This window comes from Budorcas taxicolor, chromosome 3 (assembly GCF_023091745.1).
Source record: "Budorcas taxicolor isolate Tak-1 chromosome 3, Takin1.1, whole genome shotgun sequence".
Classification (NCBI taxonomy): Eukaryota; Metazoa; Chordata; class Mammalia; order Artiodactyla; family Bovidae; genus Budorcas; species Budorcas taxicolor.
Window position 1 is genome coordinate 20,326,482 of NC_068912.1, and position 24,498 is coordinate 20,350,979.

General features: G+C 39.1%; 1 protein-coding gene across 1 annotated transcript; it reads left to right on the forward strand.

Moving 5' to 3' along the window:
- The first annotated feature begins 473 nt into the window (after window positions 1–473).
- On the forward strand, window positions 474–14,046 carry CTSK (cathepsin K). Its single transcript, XM_052636959.1, has 8 exons — window positions 474–623; window positions 2,361–2,484; window positions 2,950–3,072; window positions 3,158–3,313; window positions 5,061–5,279; window positions 10,040–10,205; window positions 10,478–10,583; window positions 12,695–14,046. The coding sequence occupies exons 2-8, from the start codon at window positions 2,362–2,364 to the stop codon at window positions 12,792–12,794; spliced, it is 993 nt and encodes a 330-aa protein (XP_052492919.1). The 5' UTR covers window positions 474–623; window position 2,361; the 3' UTR covers window positions 12,795–14,046.
- The last annotated feature ends 10,452 nt before the right edge of the window (window positions 14,047–24,498 follow it).

Sequence of the window (24,498 nt, forward strand, 5' to 3'; positions counted from 1 at the left end):
TGGAAAAGCTATTACCCTGCCTGAAAGCAATGACAGCTTTTAGGCAACAGGTCTATAAAATACAAATGATTTTGGAGCCTGTGACTTCCCTGAGATACTTTTTTCTAGTTTTTTGTCTTCATTTCCTTACCCGTGATGTGAGGGTCAGACACAAATTTTGTATAAAACAGGTTTCAAAGTTGGAGAAATAACAGGAACAGGAAATAATAACAGGAAAAGGGCCAGAAAAGAGATAATCCCTTAGTGTAACAAATAATATATGCTTGTCTATCCACCAAAGAGAAGGTGAGCCCCAACTTGGGTAATAATGTACTGAGGTCTTTTTTGTCTGTCTCAAAGGCAGGCAGTCATGTGAAACTAAATACCTAACTCTCCGCCCTGCCACACATGCTCCACATGCACACAGAGGAACTATACAAATCTGCTGCCTCCTTCCCTCCTCCCTAATCCCCCTCTCTCAGCATTTCTATCTCCACTGCCCTCCCCATCCAAATTTTCCAGCCAGCAGCCAGAGCTGACTTCCGCAATCCTGGTGGAATAAATCCAGCCCCCCCCAGTCATCCGGCCACATTATCCACTCTTCTCTGCTGAGACGAGCCGAGAGAACAGATCCCCATCAACAGGTAACATTTTCAGCTTCCTGGATCTTTTAACCTCTCATTCCTGTCCTCCATTTTTAGGAATTTTAGGAACGTAGTGACTTGTAGATCAAAATGAACTTTATAGGCTTTCTGGAGGAAAACAGTGATGTCCTCCTTTGGTCATTTCCTGGCTAAGTAAAATCTACCTGGAAATCTTTAGGACTCCTTTTATGGTTTATATGTATATATACGTGGTTGTCAGTGAAAGCAATATAAGGCCTTCTTTACCCATCCCTCAAAGAGTGGCCTCAGGGTTTTGTTTTTTTTTTTGGTTGGTGCGGAGGCAAAGGTACTAAAAGGGTTAAGTTACTAGCAGGGAGGAGGAGAATGCAGAGGGGTGGTAGCTCAAGATCTTCCTACTCTTGAGAATCTGAAAAGCCCTAAACACTCCAGATATTAAATATCCTGCTGGACATTTTCCAATGTGCAAAGATTACACAAAAAATTGACAAGTTTAAAAATCATGCAAGCTGTACGACTTGCCGCAGACTAAACTTTTTCTTAAAATGGAGGACATGTGATTAGCAAGACACTACAAGACGTGAACGAAGCTAAAGTAAACTGAAAAGCTGTGCGACTAATGATCACACAGCATTGCTTTTCTGTCTTACGTTCTAACAAACTTGCTTCTGAGGCTTTTTTGTCCTGTGAGGCAGTCCCAGAGGTATTTGTGGGTTTTTTGGTCAGAAAAAGAAAAGCTTTCCCCCCACAGCAGCTGGTTGAGATTAGGACAGTTTCCTGCCTAAGGGAGGAGCAGGAAGAGAAAGGAGGAAGTGCATAAGAACACTGAAGGGATATCTCAGAGAAAATAGGAGATGCTGTCAACTTTTCCCTTGTTCCCTGCTGGCAAGATTAGGAGCAGAATCAAAATTTAGGCAAGGAACAGAAGAATACCTTGAAGAAATGATCAGGAAGGAAAGGCTTATCTCTCCTTTTTGTATTCTCCAATCCCATTCATCTTAACCCTACACCTGTCCATCTCCTCGGAGTCTGCTGGGGACAGTGGAGCAGACAGGTGTTGCTCCCATCCTGATTGTCCATTTTCTTTCCCATTTCTGGTTATCTGTCCAAGTTGTGTGTGTGTGTGTGTGTGTGTGTGTGATCTCCCAAAATACTTGGGACCAGATGTATCAGCATCACATCCAAACCCAGACCCCTCTTCCCCCACCTATCATTTTATCATATGGAAATCACTCTCAATCTTTGTCTGCCTTCCTCATAAAGCCTAGATTTGCTCTGCCTCATGGTCCAGAGGAAGGGGCCCCTAACTTTGGGTTCAGGAACTCCCCAGAATTATTGTGTTGTATTCATTTTTCTGGCAAGAGGAATTAATAGTGGCTTGCAGTTTTTTATTAGCTGGTCATGTGAGTCTATGCTTCCCAAAGATTAAGAACCACCTGTCTGAGCATATGGTTCCAGCTGTTTCCTCATCCCAAATCAGATTAGGAACCTCTGGACAAACAGAAGAGTCTCCCCCAATTATGGCTTCCCAGGTGGTGGTGGTGGTAAAGAACCTGCTTGCCAATGCAAGAGGCATAAGAGACTTGGGTTCCATCCCTGAGTTAGGAAGATCCCATGGAGGAGGAAATGACAACCCACTCTAGTGTTCTTGCCTAGAGAATCCATGGACAGAGTCTTGTGGGCTATAGTCCGTAGGGTCGGCAAGAGTTGGACACTACTGGAACTACCACACATGCCCCTAATTATCCTATTCTCCAGGATGTGGGGGCTCACGGTTCTACTACTGCTGCCTGTATTGAGCTTTGCTCTATACCCCGAGGAGATACTGGACACCCAGTGGGAGCTATGGAAGAAGACCTACAGAAAGCAGTATAACAGCAAGGTGCCTGGGAACCTGGAAGAGAATGTGGGAGGGCTGGAACCCGAGACATCCAACCCTAGCTTCCAAATTCCCTTCTTCAAGTTCAGGATTATAATACAACCAAGCAAACCTGTCCCTGTTTGCAGTTAACATATACTCTCTATTCCTACTCCTCAAGTCATCCTCAATCAAGTCCTATTTTTTCTTTATAACTGTCTTACAGGTCTCTTTTGGGAAGCCTTCTCAAATAATGCCATTAATCCATAAGCAATTTTCCTCTATAAATCAGAGCTTTGAGTTTTATTATTTGCAGTTGTTTATATATTGATTTTTGCATGCTCTTAACAATGCCATGGCAAGTTCCCCAACTAGATGGTAAATCCTCTATGATTATAAATTTAATCTCTTCTAAAAACCTCCACAGTACTATGTAAGTAACTATACACAGGACACAGTCTATGCCAATACTAATTAAGCTCTGTTTAGGTGGATGAAATCTCTCGGCGTTTAATTTGGGAAAAAAACCTGAAGCATATTTCCATCCATAATCTTGAGGCCTCGCTTGGTGTCCATACATATGAACTGGCCATGAATCACTTGGGGGACATGGTGAGTTGAACCTCAGTTCCTGGTCTGTCTGCCTGTTTTATCTTGGTTCCCTGCTTATGCCTGGTCTCTTTCTTCTTTGTCCCAGACCAGTGAAGAAGTGGTTCAGAAGATGACTGGACTCAAAGTACCCGCTTCTCGTTCCCGCAGTAATGACACCCTCTATATCCCAGACTGGGAAGGCAGAACCCCAGACTCTGTTGATTATCGGAAGAAGGGATACGTTACTCCTGTCAAAAACCAGGTATCCTCCTTTCTGTTGGGTATGGGTATGTAAGCTAGCATGATCTCTCCCTTTTTTTGCTGCTTTGTTCCTAAGGTATGAGGGCACCAGAAAGAGATGGGAAGGAATTAAGTTACACCTCCCACTGCCAAGAGAATAAAGCCTATTCTGTTGTTTAACTCATCATCTGTTTTTGTAAGTTTAGGTTGGTTTTTTTTCTTTTTTTCTTTTCTACAAATAGTATTGCTATAAGCACCTGTGTGCATATATACAAATATTTATGCAAAATAAATCTTAAAATTGGAATCAGTAGGTCACAGAATCCTTTCTACAAAAGTTTTTACAATCTTATATTCTTACCAGCCTGAGAATGTAAGCTTTCCCATGATCTTAACAATGCTGATTATATCTGCCAGATGAACACTTGATCTAACATTCATTCAACAACCACAGTTTTTGCAGAACCTACCAGGTATAGTGCTAGACAGTAGAGAGGACTAAGACATAACTTGTGTTCTCAAGAAATTCCCAATCTTAAAAAATAGAACTAGCAGGAAGGAAAAAAATGTATCATCTAGCCAAACATACACCAATAATAATAGCTAGCACTTTTGGGGAGATTATTATTATTGCACATAATAATTCATCCTTTATATGAATTAACTTTTTAAATTCTCATCTCATTTTATTATTATTATTCACAATTTACACATAAAGACAGTGTGGTACAGAGAGGTTTAGTAATTTACCCAAGGTCACTGATCTAGTGTGTTACAAAGCCAGTACAGATGGTCCCTGACTTTTTTTTTAGCAAGATAGTAAATCCTTAATTATTCATCTACATTGTTTTTACAGCAAATATCTTATGCAAATATACACAATTAGTATCATTGTTTCCAACACAATAGTTATATTTTTATAAGTCTTCCACATTTCTATTCCCTATGTACCCAAGACCTACCTTTAAAGAGTATATTTCTTTTATCTGCAGTATTTCTTCATTTGTAAAAGTATTAAAAGAACATGGAAAACTTTTCCTATCCTAGAGTAGTTCTCTGACTTTCTAATGGTTCACCTTATGATATTTTTGACTTCATGATGGTATAAAAGTGATGGGCATTCCATAGAAACTGTACTTCAAATTTAAAATTTTGATCTTTTCCCAGGCTAGCAATATGTAGTATGATACCTTCTCTTGATGCTAGGCTGTGGTAGCAGGCCATGGCTGCCAGCCAGGCACATGGTCCTGAAGGTAAACACAACTACAGCCATTCTGTTTATCACTTTCAGTACAATTATAATTCAGTAAATTGTATAAGATATTCAATATAATTATAATTCAGTAAATTACAGGAGATATTCAACACTAATAGGCTTTGTGTGAGATTATTTTGCCTGACTGCAGGCTAACATAAGTGTTCTGAGTACATGTAAGTCAGGCTGGGCTAAGTTGTGACGTTCAGTAAGTTAGGGGTATTGCATTTTCACCTTACTGTTTTTCAATTCATGATGGATTCATTGATTCATTGAAGTGCTATACTCTGCTTCACTGCAACTAATGGTAACAGTAGTAACAACAGTTATTAATAGCAACAATAGCAATAGAACACTGCAACAAAGGTCAAGTGAAGGGAAATAGGAATACTTCATAGCAAAGGGGATGGGCGCTGGAATTTACAAAATGTGTGAAATTTCATTGGGCAGGTAGAAGAGAGAAACAGAAAGTGAGAACAGCAATTACTGATGATTTCTCTGTTATGCCTCTCAGGGTCAATGTGGTTCCTGTTGGGCTTTTAGCTCTGTAGGTGCCCTGGAGGGCCAACTCAAGAAGAAAACCGGCAAACTCTTAAATCTGAGTCCACAGAACCTGGTGGATTGTGTGTCTGAGAATGATGGCTGCGGAGGGGGCTATATGACCAATGCCTTCCAGTATGTGCAGAAGAACCGGGGCATTGACTCTGAAGATGCCTACCCGTATGTTGGACAGGTGAGACTGTCCCGCACAGTCATATAGTTCTGTAATGGCTTCTCCTTCTCAAGCATGACATTGTGTTCTGGAAACAGTTCCAGAAATCTTGTTTTCTGTTACCCTATTCAGCTTTCTTGATGAAATGATTTCCCACAAAAGGCGAAGAAGATTCCCACAGTCTGGAAGAATTTGTGTGTGTGTTTTAAAATTAATTAATTTTTTGCTTGACGTGGTCTTTTTCTAGTTGTGGTGAGCGAGGCCTACTCTCTAGTTGGTGGCTTCTCATTGTGGTTGCTTCTCATTGCAAAACAGGCTCTAAGACCTGTGGGCTCAGTAGTTGTGGAGCACAGGTTTTAGTTGCCCCGCAGCATGTGGGATTTTCCCAAATCAGTAATCGAACATGTGTCTCCTGCATTGATAAGTGGATTCTTACCCAGTGGACCACCAGGGAAGTCCAGTCTGGGAAAATTTGGGGAGCTTACGCTACCATGGTTCCTATCTGTCTCTCTGCCCTGGAGAAAGAACAGACAGGCTATCCCATAGATCTCTGAGTAGGTCTCTATAACTCTCTATTCAACTCTTCCACTCCCATCAGAAATCTCTAAGCCCACCATGCTAACTTCATGAATCATGTGGCTTTATTTTGTGTGATCTCAATGTGGATTTGGGGAACATTTAAGCAAATTATGTAAGTTAACATGTTAACATGTTTAAAATGAGAGAAAAAAGCAAGTTGCTTCATATTTATTGCAGTTTTAGAGATGAACTCACTTCCTCCCATAAGGTCCTTTATTTATTTATTTATTTATTTATACTTTAAATTTTTATTTTTACTTTATTTTACTTTACAATACTGTATTGGTTTTGCCATACATTGACATGAATCCACCACGGGTGTACATGCGATCCCAAACATGAACCCCCCTCCCACCTCCCTCCCCACAACATCCCTCTGGGTCATCCCTGTGCACCAGCCCCAAGCATGCTGTATCCTGCATCGGACATAGACTGGTGATTCGATTCTTACATGATAGTATACATGTTTCAATGCCATTCTCCCAAATCATCCCACCCTCTCCCTCTCCCTCTGAGTCCAAAAGTCCGCTATACACATCTGTGTCTTTTTTGCTGTCTTGCATACAGGGTCATCATCGCCATCTTTCTAAATTCCATATATATGTGTTAGTATAAGGTCCTTTAGTAATAGGAAGATCTTTCTTATCTAAAAGGAAGAAGATCTGAAGACATTTTTATATACATGGAGTTGATAGGTAATATGGGGCCTTTGCAGCAGGAGCCTTTAAAGAAGGGATTGCAAGTCTGAGTAATACAAATGATGGCTACCGTGTACTAAGCCATGTACTTAGTGCATGTTCTCATTTCTTATAAAAGCCCTGTAAGGCACCCTTATCCTCACTTTATAGGTGAGGATATAGAAGGACATAGACACTTAAGGAGATAAAATGGCATATTCAAATTCACACCTCTAGTTATGTAACAGAGCCAAGATCTACCCATCCGATCTGTTTATCTGCTGCAAATATCCACAGTCTTCTATTCACACGTTCAAGAATTTATTTACTAGAATGTAATATCTAGGAACAGAATTATCTGAGTCTTTAGGTCTGTGCATCTTTAACTATACTAGATGATCTCAAATTGTTTACCAAGGTATTTGGAAAATTTATATTCCCATCTGCATAATATAAGAAATCCAGTTGATTCACAGCTTCATCAATATCTGCATTTCTTTATGAATTGACTGCTTATATCTTTTGTGTGTGATTGTGTGTGTGCTCAGTCGTGTCGGACTCTTAGCAACCCTGTAGACTGTAGCTCCTCTATCCATGGAATTTTACAGGCAAGAATACTGGAGCAGGTTGCCACTTCCTACTCCAGGGATCTTCCCACCCCAGAGATTGAACCCGTGTCTCTTGGGTTTCCTGCACTGGCAGGTGGATTCTTTACCACTGTGCTACCATGGAAGCATTTATATCGTTTGCCCATTTTTAATTAGATTTTATTCTCTTTCTTACTAATGTTTAAAAAATGTAAAAAGATATTTGGATACGAATACTATGTGTATTGGGCTTCCCTGGTGGCCCAGTGGTAAAGAATCTGCCTGCCAATGCAGGAGATGTGGGTTCAGTCCCTGGGTCAGGAAGATCACCTGGAGAAGAAAATGGCAACCCACTTCAGTATTCTTGCCTGGGAAATCCCATGGACAGAGGAGCCTGGCAGGCTACAGTCCATGGGATCGCAAGGGTCGGACATGACTTTGCAACTAAACAGCTATAACTATGTGTTTTCTTTTCTTTCTGTTTATGATGTCTTTCAATCCAGAAAATTTCTTAATTTTAGAAAAATTATTTTTTTCCTTTGCAATTTGAGCCTTTAAAAACCCAATAACAGTGAGTTTTATTTATTTATATTTAGTCATCTGAAATGACATCTGATACAATAAAATGCTCATTAATGTAAATGACTGAACAGATCCATTTCACTGGATACTCAACAATCTACATAGTAAAGTCACTTCAAGACATCCTCATGAAATTTCATGCCATTATTATTTCATGTTATTATTTTTTTTAGTTGTCAGGTATACAAATGAGGAAAGTTGGAGGTTGTACGTGGAAAGATTTTTCTTTAATCTGTATACAGTTTTCATAGGGCTGGTAGTGTAAGATGCAGCATACTAAAGCTGCCCTAACAGATTAGCTTTTTAATTCTGAATACATCAGGCCATTAGTGACATAACCCAAGTGTGACAAAATATTGTTTTAAATTGTTAAATATTTTTTGACAACTTTTTGTTGTCACTTGATATCAAAAAAATTAAATCCTAATAGTATATGCAAAAAAAAAAAACAGATTAATGGTTATAACTTTTTTTCCAACGTTGCTTTATCCAGGCAGCCAATTTAAAGGTTTGTCTAACTATATTAAAAAAATAAATATTATTAGAACTAGTTGTTGATCACTTATCCATTGACAGCTTATATCATTTATTCAGTACTGTATTAACCAGTTTGTTGAGGGATAGTTTAATAACTCGGAAACTCTGAATAAAAATTATATAACATTTGAACCCCTGTTTTGAAATAGAAGGAGCAATTGACTTACAATTTTTGCTCCCCTACCCCCTCAAATGATCTCTTCAGCATTTTAGAGGAATATGCAATAATTTGGGTTTTATAATCAGTCAAAATGAAGAGTTAGCTATTATAAGACATGTGTTCCATTTGTAATATTCTGAATCTTGGACAACTGTTCTCATTATTTTTATTGTATAAAACTGAAAGAACTTCTTACATGAACATGTAAATGAATGGAAAGAGGTTGCGAAAAAACAAAGCTTAAAAAAGAAGGCAGCAGGCAGATAATCCAGTAATTTAAGTTCATTCCAGCCACAATACAAGTTATTTTTACTTTAAAATATTATTACATGGTATCCTTCCAAATCCCTCCTCTAGATATTTTATTGTACTTGTATATCTATGCAATTTTTGGTACTAGGAGGCACCAAGGGTTTGGATTATATGGCAAAGGAATCTAGAGAAATTATTAATACAAGACATTACTATAATCTTAGACTATCATGTCAAATGCTACCATTACTGTTAGTGTTTAGATAAATTTTTTAAGTATTTATTTATTTTTGGCTGGATCAGGTCTTGGTTGTTATGCAGAGGCTTTCTCTAGTTGTGGCAAGCAGGAGCTAATCTTTGTTGCAGTGTACAGGCTTCTCATTCCAGTGACTTCTCTTGTTGCAGAGCATGGTCTCTAGGCATGCAGGCTTCAGTAGTTTTGACACACAGGCTTAATTGTTCCATGGCATAAGGGATCTTCTCAGACCAGGGATCGAGCCATGTCCCCTGTATTTGCAGGTGAATTCTTAACCACTGGACCAGCAGGGAAGCCCTAGATAATGTATTCTTGTAGATGCAACATTAGGGTTTTTGAGGGTGGTCTCTAGGAAAATGAACTGCCAAAAAGAATACACCACTTTGACGTGGGTTGCCATTAGATTCCATGATTCTGGCTTGACAATGAAACACATCATTGTTAACTAGACCTGCAAAACATAATGTTGGAAATTCACAGGCTAAATTACTGAGTTCTTTATTAATTTGTTTTAGTGTCATGTTGTGTGATTTTACCTCTCTCATGAGAGCACAAGGTCAGCCAGAACGCTGCCTGATACAGGTGCATGGGGCCAAGGTCTTCTGTCTAGCTGGGGCTGGGCCTCCTCCCAACACAGGAGCTGCTGCTTCCTTGCCTCCTGAGGATCATACATACTACATTGCCAGAGTTGATTTGTGGGTTTTTTTTTTTAATCTAATTTCAGAAATCTTTATCTACTCTGAGGTAATAAAAACCTTCCTTTTTTAAAGTTTTACAGTGTTTTCTTTCACATTATGTTTTAAAACCACCTGGAGCTGATTTTGGGGCATGGTACGAGGTATACAATTTTCATGTTCTTTAACAATTTTTTAATTTTAATTGGAGAATAATTGCTTTACAATATTGTGTTGTTTTCTGTCATATAATCAGCCACAGGTATATGTATGTCCCCTCCCTCTTGAACCTCCCTCCCACCTCCCACCTCATATTCTTTTCTTACAGTTTCTAAAATGGTGAGAAGAGAACAGACCCTTGGTGGAGACTCAAGTCTGCTGCCATGCACTGATGTCACCCAAAACTTTAACAGACTTTCTCACACCAGTTAACTGCCTTTGCTTAGTCCTAGTCCTCTTTTAACCTTGTTTTTCCAGGATGAAAATTGTATGTACAATCCAACAGGCAAGGCAGCTAAGTGCAGAGGGTACAGAGAGATCCCCGAAGGAAATGAAAAAGCCCTGAAGAGGGCAGTAGCCCGAGTAGGACCCATCTCTGTGGCCATTGATGCAAGCCTGACCTCCTTCCAGTTTTACAGAAAAGGTATGGTGCTGTTCCTATACAGCACAATCAACCTTCTCTCCTGATGTGGACTGGGCAGCTTCCCCAAGGGTACCAGGCATTTTCAGTACTTGTTTCCATAATCAGACTGAGTCCACTAGAGAGAAACAGCTGCCACAGCACAGACCATCTCTTTTGTAAGTCCTCTTAGAAAAGACTGGGACAGGATTCTACAGAGGGTCTCCTGGAGTGGGAGACCCCACAGGGCAGCCCTTGGATTGCAGAAAGCTTCACCTTGATAATTTGTTTCCTAGGTGTGTATTACGATGAAAACTGCAATAGCGATAATCTGAACCATGCGGTTTTGGCAGTGGGATATGGGATCCAGAAAGGGAACAAGCACTGGATAATTAAAAACAGGTAATTACGGGAACCCTGTATTTGTCACTCCCTCACTCTCTTAACACTCAACCTCAACTTCCCAATATTCCTTTTTTTTCCCCTCAAAGAAATTTTTCTCACATGTTTCAATTCTACCTTCCCAATCTGAGGCTATTCATTCTAACATAATGGCCAGACAAGAGTACTAAAGGTACGTGTTGTACAGCTAATCTGTGTTCAAGGTACTTAGTCATGTACACAAATATGTGAGCAGATGTCTGTCTTCAGTGATCTCACAGCCCCTAAAAAAGACAGACCTAGCTAATGTGAGAACATAAAGGAGCACCAAGAGCCAGCAGGAGCTTTGGAATTATATGTATTTTTTCTTTTTTCTCTAATGTGATTGGTTTTTTAGGGAGGTTTCCATCATAAGTCTGATGGTAAGCATTAGGGAACAATATAAACAATGTAATCCCTTTGTGTAGCTTTTTGCTCTTAGGATAGACAAATATCAGAGTTGGGCAGAGATTTTGAAGTCTGGGAAGATAAATGCGTTTCAGAAAGTAGATATGAGCACCAAAAACAAAATTAGTATTTCCTTCTCTATTATTGGGAACAAATAAAACTACAGGGCCTGTTGGCTCCCTATTTCTCTTTAGCTCCTTATGACTTTATGGATGGGGTGCAGGTTTATAGGAATTATTCTTTTCCTTTCCTCATTGATCAATACCAGCCTGGCAGGAGCACTGATTAAACTTTCTGTCCTTGATGCCCTCCAAAGGAGCAGGCATCCTAGACTCTGGGGAGTTCTCAAGTTCGGCATGCTGCCTGGAGGGCTGGCAGGATGGAATGTGAGGCTGGGAATAACTTTTTAAATCACAGTCCGAACTAAGGGTGAGCCTGTGCACCTTCCTAAGAGGGTATTCCTTCTCCCACAGCTTCTGTCTTGTGTTCTTCCTTTCTCTTTTCTCAGCCCAGGCACTAACCCTGTCCTTTCTTTTTGATCAAGTGGTAAGTTCTACATCCAAGAGAGCTGGGAAGAATAAAGGACATGCCCAGGCAGGATCAGGGTCATTGGGAACCCCTGGATAAGGGAACAGGGGTAGGGTAAATTGCTTAAGTAAATGTACCAGGTAACTGGTGAATTTTCTGGTTGGGAGAAAAAGGACAGTAAACTTATGAAGATAATTTAGGAAGATATATAGACCAATGTCTCCCCATTCCCCTGTCTTTGTGTCTGCCTGTGTCTTTATCTGTATCTAATCTTCCAGCCTTTCCACTTGTCTCCTTAGCAGTCTCATCTGTTCTTATGGCTTCATTCATCTCTGCTGTGATTGTTCTTCAGGTGCTCAGTTTGTCTGACTCTTCGTGACCCCATGGACTGCAGCACATCAGACTTCCCTGTCCTTCACTATCTCCCAGAGTTTGTACAAACTCATGTCCACTGAGTTGATGATGCCATCCAACCATCTCATCTTCTGTTGCCATCTCTTCTATGGGTTCACTCCCGAACCAAAATCACCAGCTTCAGCCTCTCTTGCCTCTTTCTTATGCTCTAGACTCACGTTTTCAGGATAATTCATCATAAAACTCAAGTTGAATGATGTCACTCTCCTAATCAGAAATCTTCAGTGTCTCCTCCACTATCATGGGCCAGAGAGTGAAAATCTTTAGCCTGGCCAGAAAGATCCCCTTAACCTAATCTCCCACTATACCCTGTCAGGCACCCTGTTCTTCAGCTGTATGATTTTTTTTTAATTGGAGTATACTTGATCCACGGTTCTGTGATAGCTCTGGGTGTATGGCAATTAGCTACATGATCTTAACACATATCCCATGCTTTCCTGCCTCTATTACTCATTTCACTCTCACCTGCTGGCTTCCTGTTTCCACACGTCCAAGTTCTATCAGCCTTTGGGCTCAGCTCAGCCTTTGGGCCACCTTTTGTTAAGCCCTTTTTGATCCCCTTGAGCAGAAACAATCTCTCTTGTAACACTATGCCTTCTCTCCATTTCTTGACTTTAAAAGTCTTTAAAGGTAAAAACTGATTTATTTATTTTGGTAAACCATCAAAACCTAGCACAATACTCAGTAAATGTTTTATTGAATAAACTGAGGGTACTAAGTATTTTCCTTGCTTGGTCCTACAGCTGGGGAGAAAACTGGGGAAACAAAGGCTATATCCTCATGGCCCGGAATAAGAACAACGCTTGTGGCATTGCAAATCTGGCCAGCTTCCCCAAGATGTGACTTCCACCAGCCAACCCCATCCTGCTCTTCCATTCCCTCCACAATGGTGCAACATGCTTATGTACCTTGAAGGAAACTGGCGTGCCTTTCTTGACACAGATGTGGTGACACAGAGATTGTCCGTTCAGTCTCCCTGTTTGTGCTTCAAGTGACACTCCTACTCCTTTCTTCTCTTCACCCAAGGTCTTTATGTTTTCATTGTTACCACAGTAGAATTTCCCTAATAGATATGCACTCTTAGGCTAAGAGATGTGACCAGCACCTGCCCTGACTGTGTTGTTCTGAGACCAATGCTGTATAGAGGCTAGGGACCCTCAGAGAGGCTAAATTCTCATTCACAGGGACGAGTTAGCTTTAACCACTTGAGAGGACTAAGGTGACCTGACTTCTCAGTCTCCATGTTTACCTCTCTATCTTCCAGGTAGAAATTCTACCCCATTAATAAATCTATTCACAAATCTTTGGTGCAAGTTTACATGATACAACAAATGTGTTTTCTTTTTCCTTCTTTGCATTTTTAAAGAAAACTGTGTTTATCGCTTGTCTATAATTTAATAAATAGCTGTTTAGTAAACATTCATTTTGTGTCAGATACTGGGCGAGGTGGCTGGAGACAAAAAAATGAATGAAACATATTCCTTATATATGATGTGTTCACAGTTGGGAGATTCTGTTGCATAAACAATTCATCCTAATTCATTTATTTGTTTATTCCTTCCACTAACATTTTTTAGTGCTTACTTGGTATTAAGAGTTGTACTAAGTATCAGGGATTAAATGGATATAAAAAGATTTCAATATTTAATTCTATCTGTATGGAGACCAGATTAAGTGATACATGAACCTAGGTCTTGAAAAATATCTTTCTGTGGTTCGAGAACCTAAACTTTTGCTTTTACCAAAAGAGGAAATTGAAACTCTTTATAATAATTCCTAAACAGTATCAGTTTTAAAAGAGCTTAGCTGGCTAATAGTAAATCAGCACAATGAGCTTTTGGCATTTTTCACAAAATGTTTTTTGAGCATCTGTTATTACTACTAGAAAGAGTTCACATTTATTGAACACTGACCATGTGTCAGGCACTACTTTATTTCATGCTGTGCAAAAACCATTTATTTTTGTGTGTCAGTATTTATTACCATGTCATTTGCAATGTATTCAAAGCTACCAGGCTGAAATAAATTAGTAAGATGCGGCCCTGACTTCTATGAAAGTTATAGACTAGTGACAGACATAAAAACAACTAATAATATCAACCATAATTAAATAAATACAAACTGTGGAAGCTCAAGATTGAGTCATTCATTCTTAAAATATTTTAGATGCAGTTTCATTGAAAACAAAGCTTTGAAATATCTGAATGTGCAGAGAAGACTGGGGATTGAGGGGGATGAGGGAATGGAGAGATTGGGCGTGATGTGAAGAGTTGGATTAGGTGAGGCTGAAGGTTCTGGGTAAACACCAAGAGAGATGTATGTGTGTGAATGATAAGGGCTGCAGTGGCTGCAAGTATGGGGTGTAAACACATATACATGGTAGAGCTGAGGAGAGAAAGTAGTTTGGAGGTGAGTCCAAGAAGGCCTTGAAAGCATTTGGTGTCCCAAGAAGCTCATACTTTATTCTAGAAACATTCAGGTATTTAATTGGCATCAAATATTTTTGAGTAGGAGAAGGACACAATCAGATTTTTTTTTTTTAATGTTAGCAGTGCTCCTCTGGCAGTGCTGTAAAGAACAAATAACAGATGAGGAACAAAATGGAAATGCAAGAAAATGGAAAGTCAAGATTTAGGAGACACTGCACATACTCTAGGGCTTCCCAGGTGGCACAGTGGTAAAGAATTCACCTGCCAATGCAGGAGACAGAAGAGACACTGGTTTGATCCCTGGGTCAGGAAGATTCCCTGGAGTAGAGGAAATGGCAACCCACTCCAGTATTCTTGCCTGGAAAATTCCATGGTCAGAGGGACCTGATGGCTACAGTCCTTAGGGTAGCAAAGAGTCGGAGATGACAGCACACACACACGTACTCTATTTCTTCTAAAAAAAAAAAGAATATTTAATGGAAGCATAACTCCTGAACTTTTCTGAAGCTCAGGTGTTAATTTGGCGGATTGGGAATGTAAAACGGCATTCAGACCCCAAGAATAGTATATTGAAATGTGTATGCATGAGTGAGCACATTCAGTAACCTGCATGTAGTCTCTGTGATGCTTTGTAAAGACAAGCTTGAGAGAGGTCTGACTCCTCTCGAGGCAAATCTACACACTTCTAGTATTTTGATTTTTTTTTTTTTTCTTTCTGCCTGAAGAACATCCTTTAAAATTTCCTTTTGTATGGCTGTATGAGCAAAAATTTATTTTATTCCTCTATGTATTTGGGTTTATTTCTAGATTTTCTATTCTGATACATTAATATGTATATCTGTATTTAACTGGTTTCATACATTTTATAATGTTTTAATATCTAGTCACACTAGTCTTCCCCTATTACTCTCCTTTTCTAGATTTTTTTCCTGAAAAGTCTTATTTCCTATTTTTTCCATGTGATCTTTAGAATTAGCTTGCCAAATTGTCTAAAATTCTGCTGGTATTTTTATTTAGATGGTATTAAATTTATATCTGCAGGGAAAACTGACTTCTTTATAGTATTGAATCTTCCTATCTAAGAGTAAGAGGTGCCTTTATATTTTGTCAAATGTTCTTTTGTGCCCTTCTTATAGATATTACCCATTTCTTGCTAACTTCTTTTCTAGTGAGTTTACCTTTTATTATTATTTTGCACTTTAAATGTGGTCTTTTCCAATATAATTTCTGATTGGATGTATATTTGAAAGCTGTTGATTTCTCTTATATTAGTTTTTGTACTCAGCTACCTTACCTTGAATAGACTTGTAGAGCCACCATTTCACGTTCCTACCTGAATGCTGAGTGTTCACTTCTTCACTTCCTCACCCTCTCTGTATTGTCTGATGCCAGCTGTCCTGGTGGATGTGAGGTGGGTCTCAGTGTGGGTTTGATCTGAGTTGCCTTGGTGACTGATGCTGTTGAGCATCTTTGCATCGGCTAAAGAGCCATCCAAATGTCTTTCTTGGTGAACTTACAAACTTTTGCCCATTTTTAATTGGGTTATCTTTTATTTAGTCCTAAGAATTCTTTATATATTTTGGATACAACTCCTTTATCAGATGTATGATTTTCAAATATTTTTTCCCAGTCTGCAAATTTTCTTTCCATTTTTAAATTTTTTAGGCCATGCTGTGTGGTGTTTGGGATTTGGGATCTTAGTTCCCCAACAAGGGGTCAAACCCGAGCCCCCTACATTGGGAGTCTTAACCATTGGACCACCAGGGAAGTCCCTTCTTTTCAATTTCTTAAGAGAGTCTTGAAATACAAAGGTTTTTACTGCTGATTAAATGCAGTTTAGCAGTTTTCCTGTGTATAGACTATGCTTTTGGTGTCATGTAACCTTCAGCAAACTAGTAATAGGGGGAAACACCTTCAATTTGAATAAGAACATCCACAAAATACTTACAGGTAACATTATACTTTGGAGAAGGGAATGGCAGCCTACTCCAGTATTCTTGTCTGGAGAATGCCATGAACAGAGGAGCCTGGTGGGCTACAATCCCATGGGGTTGCAAAGAGTAAGACACGACTGAGCAACTAACACAACAACAACCACCTCACCTTGAATTCTCTTTTGGTTTGTACTTTTTGCGGTTGATTCTTTTGATTTTGGGGAGAGGTTTTTGAGCATGTAAGCATATCATCCACAGAAGTCAGTATTACCATTTTCTTTCCAATTTTACCTCTAATTTCTTTCTTGTCTGTTTACATTAGATAGTATCTCCAAAATGATGCTGAGCAATAGAATTGATAGGTCTCAACTTAGCACATCATTATTTTTATAGATGTGTGAAATTCCCTTATAAAGATGTATCTAATTCATGTAAGTAAACTTCAGTAAATGAATATCTATATTGTTTCCAGAGTTCTGTTACAAGTCATACAGTAATTAATGATTGATATTTTGACACAAAGTTTTTAAATTACTGTAAATCAAGTCTGTAATTATATTTTTTATTTCTTTCATAATAACAATATTAGCTAACATTTAAATGCTTTACCTACCCTTATTATTGCCATTTTACAGACTTCAAATAGCTTCTGCAAGGTAACCTAGCAAGTAAGTGGTTGAACCAGGATGCAGACCAGGTCTGTTTTGTTTTTCTTTCTCCTTCTACATATTTTATTATTTTTATTTTTAACTTTGTTATAGAACATTTTAAACATATATATGAAAGGAGAAAGAGAGAGTGATAGAGTGAATCCCTGTATACATCACCCCTGTCAACAATTACCAACATTTTCCAATCTTGTTTCGTCTATCCCTTCTCATTTTTTTCAGTGTTTTAAAGCAAATCCCAGATATCACTTCATGAATACTTCATTATACATCTCTAAGTGAGAAATTTTTTAATATAACCACCATGCCATTAGTACATCCAACAAAATTAATAGTTATTTCTTAGTATCATTTAATATTTAGCCCATTTAAAAACCTCTCCAATCATTTAATGGTGTTTTTTTTACTGTTGGTTTTCTCAAATTAGTATCCAAACAGTTTTATGCATTGCATTTATTTCCTAAGTCTCCAGTATTCATTGACAGTCACCTCCTCACCCTGCCCTCTCCCCACACACACCTACTTTTTTCTTGTAATTGATTCCATGGAGAAGCCAGATCATTTGTCCAATAGAATGTCTCATACTCTGCATTTGGCTGACTGCTTGCTCTTTTGGAATCCAAGGTCCTAGTGCTCTTAGCTACTACAATATTCTCTATTTCTCATTATCTTTCATGAATGTTGTGAGGAGGATATGAAAATTTTCAAGCGACAGCCCATTGACTTTCAGTGGCACAGATATTATAATACTACTGGGCAGTTTTATTCTTTAATAGTACACATCCTTCTTGCTGAATTTTCAGGCTCTAATACTCTTGAAAAACCTTCAAATACAGCTTAGTTTGTCCATGGACTTCAGGAATTTGATTCTTCACTTCTGGACATTTATAGCCTTAAGTCTGCTTTCCTGTGACAACCTAAGAAAAAACATACAAGGTGAAAGTTGTGAGTTACGTTTTATTCAGGGACCTTACTGAGTACTATAGCCTGGGAAACAGCCTCTCAGTTGCTATAAGGGAACTGCTCCAAAGAGTTAGGGGGAGGAGCAAATATGTATATGAATTTTCTTAGCTGGGAAATACACATAGTCAAGCGTACATCTTGGCAAAAGATTACTGCTAACTACAAAGAACAGGTATCTCAAGTTAATAATTTTAGTGCTTTTCTATATATGGAAAAATCAATCAGTCAATCAATCTTCCTGACCTTGTGTTAGACATGACACTATAAATATAAGCAACAACAATGAAATAAATTTGACTTCATCAAAATTTGGAACTTTTGTACATCAAAGTATCACTCAAGAGAGCCAAAAGACAGCCCACAAAGTAGGATAAAATGTCTGCAAATCATAAATCTGACTAAAAAAACTAATATCCATAATATATAAAGAGCTGCAACTCAACAATAGAAAACAACCCAATGCAAAAATGGGCAAAGGATTTGAATGAGCTTTTTTCCAAAGATGTACAAATGGTCAATAAACACATGAAAATATGCTCATCACCAGACTTCAGAGAGGGCTTCCCTCATAGCTCAGTTGGTAGAGTCCGCCTGCAATGCAGGAGACCCTGGTTCGATTCCTGGGTTGGGAACATCCCCTGGAGAAGGGATAGGCTATCCACTCCAGTACTGTTGGGCTTCCCTTGCAGCTCAGCTGGTAAAGAATCTACCTGCAATGTGGGAGACCTGGGTTTGATCCCTGGGTTGGGAAGATCCTCTGGAGAAGGGAAAGGCTACCCATTCCAGTATTCTGGCCTGGAGAATTCCACGAACTTGTATAGTCTATAGGGTTGTAAAGAGTCAGACACAACTGAGCTACTTTCACTTTCAGCCTTTAGAGAAGTACACATCAAATAATGAGATACCACTTCACACTTATTATGGTGGCTATTACAAACAAGCAAAAAATAGCAAGTGTGGGAACAATGTAGAAAAATTGGTACATTGTTGGTAGAAACATAAAATGCAACTGTTGTAAAAAGTAAAATATAGAGTTACCATACTGCTCGACTCTAGGAATTTTACTGTGAGATATACATCAAAAAAATCGAAAACATGGACTCAGATACTTGTGTACTAATGTTCTTAGCAGCAGTATTCACAATAGCAAATGGTAGAAATAAAGTATGCATCAACAGATGAATAGACAAACAAAATGTGGTATATATATACACAATGGAATATTATTCAGCCTTAAAAAGAAATGAACCATTGATACATACTACAACATGGAAGAACAGTGCAAACATGATAAGTGAAATAAGCCAAACACAAAAGGACAAATGATTCATTAAATGCCTTATATGAGGCATTTAAAAATAGACATTCATAGAAACAGAAAATAGAATAGACTAGAAGTATAAGCAGGGGCTGGCTGTGTTCAGTCACTCAGTCATGTCTGACTCTTTGTGACTCTGCCTGCCATGCTTCTCTATCCATGGAATTTTTCAAGCAAGAATACTGGAGTGAGTTGCCATTTCCTCCTCCAGAGATTCTCCCCAACCCAGGGATCGAGTCAGTGTCTCATGTCTCCTGCATTGACAGGTGGATTCTTTATCACTGCACCATCAGGGAGTAGGGAGCAAAATCCTAAGTTATTGTTTAAAGCGTACAAGTTTTCTGTTTGGAATGATGAACAGATTCTAAGTATGGGAGGTTATGAGTATGTTGGGAAAAGGAAAATACTGGAACTCTTTGTACTTTCAGCTCAATTTTGCTGTGACCCTAAAACTGCTCTAAAAAATTAAGTCTACGTTTTAAAAAAATTTCTGGAATTAGATTGTGGTGATAATTACACAACATTGTTAATTTACTTAAGGCCACTTAATTGTATACTTAAAAATAGCTAAAATGGTAAATTTTATGTTATGTATTGTTTACTAGAATTTAAAAAAAGAACCAAGAAGAGAAGTTCTAGCAACTATTTAAAGCTTTATTATCTAGCCATGTGATTTTGAATTAAACATTGCTCCATGTTTAGTAATAACCGTTTTGTTGTTATTCCTGTCTTTTCTGTTTCTCTTACAATCCATATTAGAAAATTCTGTGTCTCTGTCTTCAAAATGTGATATGTCTGGCCACTTCTCTACCTCAGCCACAACCCCTACCCGCAGTGTGACTCCCTGTCGCTTCTCACCCGGATTCTGTGGTAGACCACCATGCTGCACACTCTGTGCTGTAGCTGCCCTGTAGTCTGTTCTCTGGGCAGCAGGTCATACCACTCCCCTGCACAAAGCCCTCCCGGTGAACTATCGTGTATTGAACATGCCAGACACTGCTCTAGGACAGTGACAAAAACCTATGACCTCATGGAGCTTATATTTTGGTGAATTTAGAATACAGTACACATTCTTAAGTGACCTACAAGCATGATATGGTCCCAGGTTACCTCTCTGACTTCATTTTAGCCCATGGCCTTGTGGAAAACAGTTCTGTAAACAAGATTAGAATTCTGTTAGAAATGAAGTAAGGGGTGAGTAGTTGTGGTTAAAAAATATTCATGCTTATATTGAAAAAATGCTTACCAAATTTCCCTCCCCAGTGAGACAACCTATGATGTTATCTGGATCCTGTGTTCAGGTTCAAGATCAAGAGTTTTGACTGATGTATGTTGTCTTCCTCATCAAGTTTGGATATGGCCCCTTGAGGTCTGGCAACCAAAACTTGTCTATATCTAACATATCTAAAAAATATTGGAGAAAAATAGATAACTACAATGAAAGTCTCTGGAAAGGAGAGAATTGGATGAAAAATAGAACAGTTACTGTTGATCCATAGCATACATTATACCCAGTGGGGCTGAAGTAAGGAAGACTCCCCCTTTGGTGGTGGTGAAGTGAGTTTCTTGACCATCCAATTGGCAACCACCAAATTTGTTCTCTCCAGGGATCTTCTTTATTGCCACCATGGCCCCTTGTTCTTCCTGCTAGATAATCTTGCTTGTTCTTATTCTTCATGGCTATACCAGAGGTGGTGGTGGTTGTTGTTTAGTTGCTAAGTCATGTCTGACTCTTTTGCAACCTCATGGACTATAGCCCACCAGGCTCCTCTGTCCATGGGATTCTCCAGGCAAGAATACCGAAGTGGGTATTTCCTTCTCGAAGGGATCTTCCTGATCCAGGGATTGAACCTGTGTCTCCTGCAGTGCAGGCAGATTGTTTACCACTGAGCCCCCTGTAGGTATGGGGTAAATGCTTTTCTTGAGACTGACTACTCAGCTTTAGCTGTGGTACAAGTTGGGAGCCTAGAAAGGCAATAAACTGATAGGCCTGGGGATTCTTTGTCAAGTTTCTATAGCAGTTCAGTAGCCCTTGGTTCAATTCCTCCTGCTAGTTCCCACAGCCAAATATTTTTTTCCTAGTCACTATAACCAGAGGATGCAAAGTTCTGATAGGCTAGCCTTAGGTCCTACACCCACCCCTGGAGCTGGTAGGGGAGTTGCTTTTCTCTTAACCCAATGTGTGTGTGGTGGGGGGGGGATAGGGGGTGGGTCCCCGTTTTATCTTATCATTATTTTTTTTTAGTCCATGGGGTCACAAAGAGTTGGACACGACTGAGCAACTAAGCATGTGAGCTAGTATGACTAGGCAGCCTATCTATTGATGGGTGGGGCTGTATTCCAGCCTATGGGGTTGCAGAGAGCCAGATATAACTTAGACAACAGCAAGACTCTTGAGAGTCCCTTGGACTGCATGGAGATCAAACCAGTCAATCCTAAAGGAATATTCATTGGAATACTGTTGCTGAAGCTGAAGCTCCAATACTTTGGCCACATGATGCAAAAAGCCAAGTCATTGGAAAAGACCCTCATGCTAGGAAAGATTGCAGGCAAAAGGAGAAGCGGGCGACAGTAGATGAGATGGTTAGATAGCATCACCCACTCAGTGGACATGAATTTGAGCAAACCCTGGGAGATAGTAAAGGACAGGGAAGCCAGGCATGCTGCAGTCCATGGGGTTCCAAAGAGTTGGACACGCTTTAGCAACTGAACAACAATACATACAATCATTTTCAAGCAGATTATATGCACACTAACATGTTCTTTTCATCAGTGCATTGTTAAACTAAGAATGGAGAAGTAACATATTAAGGAGAAATAATGGGAGACCTATGTTTCTGAATAGATTGAACAGCAACAGAAATAAAGGAAATTAGAAGATTCAAACAGTTCAGCTCTTTTAATCAGCCAACCAGCTTGCTGGCAACAAGGCAAGTCTTCTGTTGAGAAAGATCCTGTGGAGTAGGCTTGTGGTTGCCAGTGACCTCTGTCTTATCTGTAGCTGCAGTAGGAAGTTGCTTGTTCTTCATTTTTGCTTTAGCCATGTTGCAATTCCCAGAATCGAAGTATTTTTGTCCTTTCTGCAATCATTTTCTTAAAAAATCTGAACCTCTAGGCTTTTGTCCCAGATGAGGATCCCTTGCTATTAATTCTACTTTTTCAGCTTTCTCTGGACTGATCACTTTATCTTCCAATTCCTTCTGCTCCTCTGTGGAGGCTGCCTCAGAGACTTCCTTGAACATATTGCTTCTTCCCCCTTGTCCTGCTCTGCCCCATTTCAAATAAAGATGATATTACCACAGAAGGGGAAATGATGGCTAGGTGAAATAGACAAATAATGTACACTGTAAGACATGCTTTAGCTCTAGTATTCTCCACCCCTGTAGAGAAGACAGATGTTGCTCACATCTGTTGCTTGTGATACATTTCCATGGGTACACTCACCAAATAATGTGAGTGTACCATAAACTTCCCTTTCCTCCCCCAGAAAGCATACTGGAATGTACATATATTCTATCAAAGTGATGCTATTACAGAGATAACCTGAATCTAATTAATTTTAAATGTATCACTTGTAAATTTTGGTACTTTATTATTACAGACAAATTTCTGAGACTAAGTTGGAATTGATTATAACTCATCAAGTGTGTCACAATTGTTTTACATTTGTTGGAGGAAGGGTCTCATTTTTGGTACCCCAGTACTACTAAGTAATGTCTTGTTTTGATATCTTGGTAAAATTAACCTTCTTTCTTTGAGCACACATTGCCAAGTGACCAAGGTGGGGACCCAAGACAAGGGGGGATGTCTACTGGATCAAATATATTCTACACCAAGCAGATAATTACACAGGAAGTATTAGAAATACTATAGATTTTCAATTAAAAATGCCTATTTTCCTTGGTGATTCAAGAATCCTATTTTCTTTCTTCAGAAAATGTAAACTGGATAATTTTGACTTAGAGTTAATTAATTTTCTAGTCTCCCATACTGTCCTAAGTATGAGAGTATATTGGACCATGTTCCCATGGCATGTGGGATCATAGTTCCCCAACCGAGGATCAAACCCATGCCCCCTGCAGTGAAAGCCTGGAATTTTAACCACTGGACCTCCAGAGAAGTCCCTATTAAGTGTATTCTTCTTACCTTTGTGTACTTCTGGGACAGAAGGGTCAGTAACAACTGAACTATTTTAACTATGGAAATAATGTCTGTTATTAAATTCCCAGTACAAAATTAATCACTTGGCTAAATTAACAGAGAGTAAAACTAGCATTCAGTTCAGTTCAATTCAGTCGCTCAGTCATGTCGAACTCTTTGCGACCTCATGAATTGCAGCACGCCAGGCCTCCCTGTCCATCACCAACTCCCGGAGTTCACTAAAACTCATGTCCATTGAGTCGGTGATGCCATCCAGCCATCTCATCCTCTGTCGTCCCCTTTTCCTCCTGCCCCCAATCCCTCCCAGCATCAATTGGTATCATCCTAAAAGTCAGAGTCTTTTTCTGTAAAACTATGTAAGATAGTTCCTCAGAGAAACTTGAAGCAGCTGACTTTCAGAATGCATAAGCCTACGAAGTGGTGACTTAAAACCTGGAGAAAGCACTAGGCTTCCTTATTCTGCTTTCATTTCCCTTTTTGACATCATTCAGGAGATGTTTCCTCATCTGTGATGGAAGGGAGGCAGCAGGCTAGGGATTTAATACTGTACTATTGCAGATTTCCTCTCTTAAAAAAAAAAACTAGTTAAACGTGCAACAAGTATGCCCCATTTCAAAGGAGACTACGGTGCAAAAATCAAGTTTACAGGTTTGGAAGGTTGCAGGGTGAGCTTCATTTTATAACATGCAGCAAGTGTACACAAGGGTAGACTTATGGAATAATGTATTCCCCTAATGTTTTTAAATAGTATGTTTGTTTATAGACTTTTATATACCAGGAGGGGAGCAAAAGAACAGACAACCCTAAGGCTGGCTAAAAAGCCTCAGAAGACATGGCCAAATGGGTGATGCATCAGAAGTGAAGATAAAACATGTAGAAGATGATAATTAGAAAATTAATCTGATAAATATTTATTAGTTTTTGCTTAAACATGTATTAAAACAATACAAAGATAAGTAAGACAGGATTCTGTATTCTCAAGTCAACATAATATGAAATGATCTTATGTGATGGAAATAGAGAATAAGTTCAGAATTGCATGGTACAGTTTGTTTCTTAAAAGTATATAGAATA

Coding starts and splice junctions, on each gene's coding strand:
- CTSK (XM_052636959.1), top strand. CDS start 2,362: ATGTGGGGGCTCACGGTTCTACTACTGCTGCCTGTATTGAGCTTTGCT. Junction 3,314..5,060: donor TTACTCCTGTCAAAAACCAG/GTATCCTCCTTT, acceptor TATGCCTCTCAG/GGTCAATGTGGTTCCTGTTG. Junction 5,280..10,039: donor CCTACCCGTATGTTGGACAG/GTGAGACTGTCC, acceptor TTGTTTTTCCAG/GATGAAAATTGTATGTACAA.